The 5,890-nt window shown below is 41.8% G+C and overlaps 1 protein-coding gene across 1 annotated transcript; it reads left to right on the top strand.

Moving 5' to 3' along the window:
• Positions 1–1,301: 1,301 nt before the first annotated feature.
• On the top strand, positions 1,302–4,952 carry LOC116206329. Its single transcript, XM_031539161.1, has 4 exons — positions 1,302–2,015; positions 3,022–3,167; positions 3,257–3,367; positions 4,147–4,952. Exons 1-4 carry the CDS (start codon positions 1,436–1,438, stop codon positions 4,717–4,719), a joined length of 1,410 nt encoding a protein of 469 aa, XP_031395021.1. The 5' UTR covers positions 1,302–1,435; the 3' UTR covers positions 4,720–4,952.
• The last annotated feature ends 938 nt before the right edge of the window (positions 4,953–5,890 follow it).

Here is a 5,890-nt window from a genome sequence, read left to right as displayed (position 1 = left end):
GGGCTTGTAAGTAATAACGTGGTTTAGCGAGTTTTCATCTTTAGGAGATCGCTATGCAAGAGACGGGTAAATAGTTAGGTCTTCTCATTTTATTCGATCTTTTTTTTTTTTCATTTTGTTCAATCTTATTCTTAATGTGTAATGATTTGTTCATTTAAGTCCTACTTGTGTTTCCGGTCAAAAATCTAATCTCCAATTAGAAAAATGTTTTTTTGATAATGAAAGAAAATGGAAAAATGAAAAAGGCAAAGAAGAAGATTTAGGGGTGGCAATTCGTGTCGTGTCGTGTTTATACGTGTCGTGTCTAAACGGGTTTGTGTCATTCAATTCATAACCCGTACACGACACGTTTATATCCGTGTCAACCCGTTTAGACACGTTTAAACCTGTTTATCGAAACGTGTCATAATAGGTGCACGTGTCCATACACGACACGATTATAACCGATTATCCGAACACGTTAACACGACCCGTTTATCCAATCAATCCGATTATCCGGACACGTTAACACGACACGTTTATCCGACCAACCCGATTATCCGAACACGTTAACACGACCCATTTATTCGACACGTTAGGGTTAATGGGTTACACGATTAAATAACACGATTAATCGAAGGGTATTTTGGTAAATTTAGTTAAATAAACGGGTTAATGGGTTACACGATTAAATACGTCTAAATGAACAGGTTTAATCGTGTATAATCGGGTTACACGGGTTCAACCCGTTAAGACACGCTTATTAATCGTGTCTAAACGGATTGAACCCGTTTAGACCGAATATCAAAAAACTCCAACCCGAACCCGTTTAACTTCGTGTCGTATCAATGTCGTGTTATCGTGTCGTGTCAAATACTGCCGGCCCTAAGAAGGTTGATGGAAGTGAGAGCGGGGGAGCGGGAGAGGGGCGGCGTCGGCTTCGTTGATGGCCACCAATTGCCTTGCCAAGGTCACCGACTGCCATTGAGGTCCCCGCCCTTCCATAAATCGAGGAAACATGGGGCAATGGTGCCCATTGATGGCTCAATGATGGGTTGTTCAGGCTGCCACCACCCCTTAACTTGAGGTCGCCTATGGACTTAGTTCTTGCCAACAATCACAAAATGGGTAGTGGCCTCAACGGGCCCCATCGCCCCATCTGACTCACCGACAAAATGTCCATTTCTTCCTTTTTTTCTTTTAGAAAAGCAAATATTATTTTGATAATTATTTTGAATTTATTTTCGAAAGGAAAACTAATTTTTGGAAAATAGGACTTAAGCAAACACAGCATATAGCGTTCACAACAAATTGAAGGGGAAAAAAAAAATGGAAGTGAAAAAATAGTTCAATATTAAGGACCAAAAGTGGGTTTTTCTTTTTTGAAATTTTTGAGTGGAACCATCATTTTGTAATTCCATTCCCATCTAAAAGAAGCGGCAAAATCGAGTTCGAAATGCCACTGGCAATCCGAAATTTCCACTTCCTACGTTCAATTTCTCTCAGTTTCTGCCCCAAAATCCAAAACCCTAGAATCACCGAATCGACGCCATCCCACACTCTGCCAACTCCCCTGAAATCTCCATCATCCCGGGATCAAAGGCCCGTCAGCATGTCGTCGTCTTCGTCTTCGTCTTCATGGCCATGCAAGAAATGCACGTTCCTGAACCCACCCTCTGCAAAACCCACCTGCCAGATTTGCCTCTCGAACTCCTCTCCTTCTCCTCCGGCCTCCCCCGCAACCCCCAAGTGGGCCTGCAAGTCCTGCACTTTCTTGAACCCTTACAGGAACAGCCGCTGCGAAATCTGCTGCACTGGGGCTTCCGCCTCCAAGTTCGATGACTTGAAGGACACGACCTCTGACATTGATCCTTCGGTGGGGTCCGTGTTCTTCCCTCTGAGGGCTTGCTCTAGTAAGAGGAAGAGGGAGGACCGACCCATTCAGGATGAGGGCGGTGACGTTGGGGGAGGACGAGAGGATGGTGTTCCGGTTGGCGAGTTTCGTGGGATCAAGGCGAGCAGTAAAGGAGTTGGAGGTGAGCGTCGATTCCTCTCACTGTCCCTTCTCGGGCGAAAAAAGTTTGCGTTTTTAATGTCTTTTGGTGTAAAAGTTTCTGCTTTGTTTGATGGATTTTGGCAACACGCTGATGATTCATTTTTCTGGAACCAGAAAGTTTTCCGCTGTTTTTTTCGCCCGTCTTTTTTAGTGCTTCACTTGTTCGAGTAAGAATGCTGGTGATTTCAATGAAAATACTATCTCAGATAGCTTTGTCTGCGGTATCACAGTCTGTGAAGTAACCTGCAGCTTAGGTGCTTGCTATAAGTATTAAGCAAGGAGGAAGGAGAATGGGCTGCAGTTGAACTGCTGCTTTACAACATACAGGAGGAGTTCCACTGTATGATGGCCGATGACAATTTGTTCTGCATATTTGTTCTACATGTTAGGATTTTGAAAGGGTGCCGTGCCCTGTTTACAATCATTGCCCGTCTTTGTTTCTCGATGGTTCTTCTGCCAGTCAAGGTGTTTGCGGAACTTTCATTCTTTTAAAAGAGTCTTATCCGGCTGGTTTCATTTATGAGTCAAATTTTTTGATTCCAAGGACATTTAATTAGTCAAAAGTCTGATTCCTTGTGGTTGTATTTATTGTTGGATGATGGAAAGTTTTAGGAGTCTAGGATCCTTCTGTATGCATTTGCAGAGAATAACAGAACCCATTCCTGAATTTCCATCAATGTACCTTTTGAAATAGAATCACGCAGACAGTCTAATGCATTAGGATAACTCTGATAAAATGCAGGGTTGGCTTGACTGACTTTATCCTTTCTTGCTTTACTATTCTATTCTTTCGTGTGAGTTTAGACTTGAATGATGGGGAAGTTGTGCTTATGCTTGAAAAAAATCTTTGATCTTGGCTTTGATTGACGTCTCCTGAACCCTCTCAGCAGTATCGCATACTACTTTGTGATCCACAGATACTTTGAACAGTTTTCAATTATCATTGTCATTTACTTTAAGATGGTTCCCCCCCCACGTTTTGGCAGAGGACAGGTCTTCATTCTTGGGTTTGAGCTCAGTAAAGATACTGAGTTACAATGTTTGGTTCCGAGAAGACCTCGAGCTGCACAAGAGAATGAAAGCAATAGGGGATCTTATTCAACTGCATTCCCCTGATGTCATTTGTTTTCAGGTTCTGTATCTCTATTCTTCTTTTCCCCATTTGTGTGTAAATGTCTTTTCTATTCCTTTCATCTGACTCGTTGCCCCATTTGCCTGCAGGAAGTTACTCCTACCATATATGAAATATTTCTTCAATCAAGCTGGTGGAAGTTTTACTGTTGCTCTGTTTCGAGTGCAGATGCATATGAGAGGCCCTACTTTTGCATGCAGGTAAATATTCAAGTTGTAGCTTTATGTACATTCTCTACCCGACAAAATGAGTATCATGCTGACTGAAAATTAAGGAAACAAGAATCAATAATGTTGACATTGTCTTTTGGTTTTAAACCTCCCTTAAAGAAGGACTTTCTTTATAATTCTGCACAGTTACTCTCTCATCATTCTAGCCCAACTACATCTGGTATCTTTTGTTGAAGGAGCAATCTTCCTTTTAGTATTTATGAAGTTACCATCAACTGTGATAAGCCAATGAATAATCTGTTTTTTAGGATAATATTTGGCTTGTCATTAGTCGTTTTTACAGTTATAGTTATCTTCTTACTCTAGTCTCTCTATGTTGATTTTGATTAGTCCCAAGTACTTTCTGGTTGGTCTTGAGCTGGCTCTTGTGTTCTGGAAGTACATTTTAATTTATCACAAAACAAGAATGAATTTTCTTGAATCTAATCATGAGCCACATAAGTGACATCTGCATGAGGGTACATTGATAATTTAATACCTATTCTGTGTGCTTCATTCATGTACAACTGCCAGGGTTATTGATACATGAGATAAATTCACAAATTATTCATGAAAAAACAGATTGCAACACGATGTATCCTTTTGGGTAGCTTCTTGAGAGCACCTTCATAGATTCAATCCGTAAATTCAATTTATTTAAGTGTGTCAGGGGGGTCGTTTTAAAACTGCTAGGAAAATGCAGGGGCTACGGCAATTCCCCAATCCTGACATGCTTACTAATAATATATCACAAATATAATGACATGCAGCTGAGCAAACTGCCTGCGAAATCCTTCACTTGCAAACCCTTCAACAACTCCATAATGGGCAGAGAACTGTGCATCGCCGAGCTTGAGATCCCATTGGTTGTGGCCACGAGCCACCTTGAGAGCCCGTGTCCTGCTCCACCGAAGTGGGACCAGATGTACAGCAAGGAACGAGTGGACCAAGCCAGAGAGTTGATCCCCCTCCTTGATAAGAACCCAAACGTGATATTTGCTGGTGACACCAACTGGGACGACAAGCTCGATGGCAATTTTCCCTTGCAGGAAGGATGGGTCGACGCGTGGGCCCACCTGAGGCCCGTAGAGAATGGGTGGACATATGACACCAAGTCCAACAGGATGCTGTCGGGAAACCGGACACTTCAGAAGCGACTGGATAGGATCATGTGTAAATTGCAGGATTTTAAGGTGAGTGGAATCGAGATGATTGGGATGGAGGCGATCCCGGGCCTATCATATTGCAAGGAGAAGAAGATTGGGAAGGAGATGAAGCAGCTGGTGCTGCCGGTCTTGCCGAGCGATCACTATGGGTTGCTTCTAACAATTTCAAGGCAGTGAATACGTGGTGCAAACTGAAAGGTTCCTAGAAATATATATATATATATATATTTGTATAGATGAAAAGGTTTAGGCCTTGGATGGCCTCTGGATGAAGGCATTTTTGTACAGGTGACAAGGTGTTCATCTTTCACACTAAGAGATGTCCGACCTCCACCCTTATCAAGGGCGATGGGTCTTAAGTCTCATCTGGACCTATTAAATTGAATGGAAATTCCCATGTTTTTGGATTAGCTCTTCGTGCAAGTTTTCTCTGGATCTAGACTTGCAAGGCTGCTGCAGAAGGATGTCTGTGTTCGGCCAGCATGCATGCATAAAATCATTGACTCACCATTATTGACTGCCACAAAGTTGGATCATTTTTATTTGGTTCGACTTCCATCAACTTCGGGTGTGGGTGCACTTTTTTTTTTTTGCTAACCCGGGGTATCCGGGCTTCGCCCGACTAATCTCCGAGGCTCCGTGAACCCCCAGCGGCGCACGGAGCGGGTAATTACACCAAAGGCGCTCCGGTGGCTCTAAGGGGATTCGAACCCGGGTCTCGGTACAAACTTGAGCGATATTAACCACTAGGCCAAATCCCTTGGGGTTGGGGTGTGGGCGCACTTAATCGGTGTAAAAAATGCGAAAGAGAACTTTCATTTTTTCCTTTTTCTTTTTAATTTTCGTTTTCAATTTTCAGATTTTAATTATCTTTGATAAAGTGACAAGCAATGAGGAGCATCGGGTGTCAAGTAGTCATATAAAATTTTTAAAACCCATGGAAGGTGAAGGCCACGATGAACGTGGAATCAAAATTAAAGTCTATAATCTTAAGTAATTTTTTTTAATCTCGTGATCAATGTGGAGCTTTAGAAGCCACGCATTTTTTTTTAATGATAAGCTATCTTTGATGAAGTGGCTTGCACTAAGTGGTGCCACGTGTAAAGACACATGGACTCGTCATGTCACGTCAGTAACTTTAAAAATTTTATCGATTTTTCTATAATAACTAGTAAATATGCTTGACTTCTCACAGGTAATGCCATAAGTTGTGAATTGAAACAGGCGATTCAACTAATAAATAGGGGTAACATTTTTACACAAATATTTTTGCGTATATTATTAAATCAAAGATCATAAGTATAATTGGTAGATCTTAAGCCATTGTTCATGATATAGAATTCGCATT

The sequence above is a fragment of the Punica granatum genome, chromosome 4 (assembly GCF_007655135.1).
Source record: "Punica granatum isolate Tunisia-2019 chromosome 4, ASM765513v2, whole genome shotgun sequence".
NCBI lineage: Eukaryota > Viridiplantae > Streptophyta > Magnoliopsida > Myrtales > Lythraceae > Punica > Punica granatum.
This window is presented reverse-complemented; position numbering and strand designations above follow the sequence as displayed.

What these genes read in the sequence shown, in the direction of transcription:
- LOC116206329 (XM_031539161.1), top strand. Translation starts at nt 1,436, where the DNA reads ATGCCACTGGCAATCCGAAATTTCCACTTCCTACGTTCAATTTCTCTC. An exon ending in GAGCAGTAAAGGAGTTGGAG is followed by an intron (nt 2,016 to 3,021) that starts GTGAGCGTCGAT and finishes ACGTTTTGGCAG; the next exon opens with AGGACAGGTCTTCATTCTTG. An exon ending in GGCCCTACTTTTGCATGCAG is followed by an intron (nt 3,368 to 4,146) that starts GTAAATATTCAA and finishes AATGACATGCAG; the next exon opens with CTGAGCAAACTGCCTGCGAA.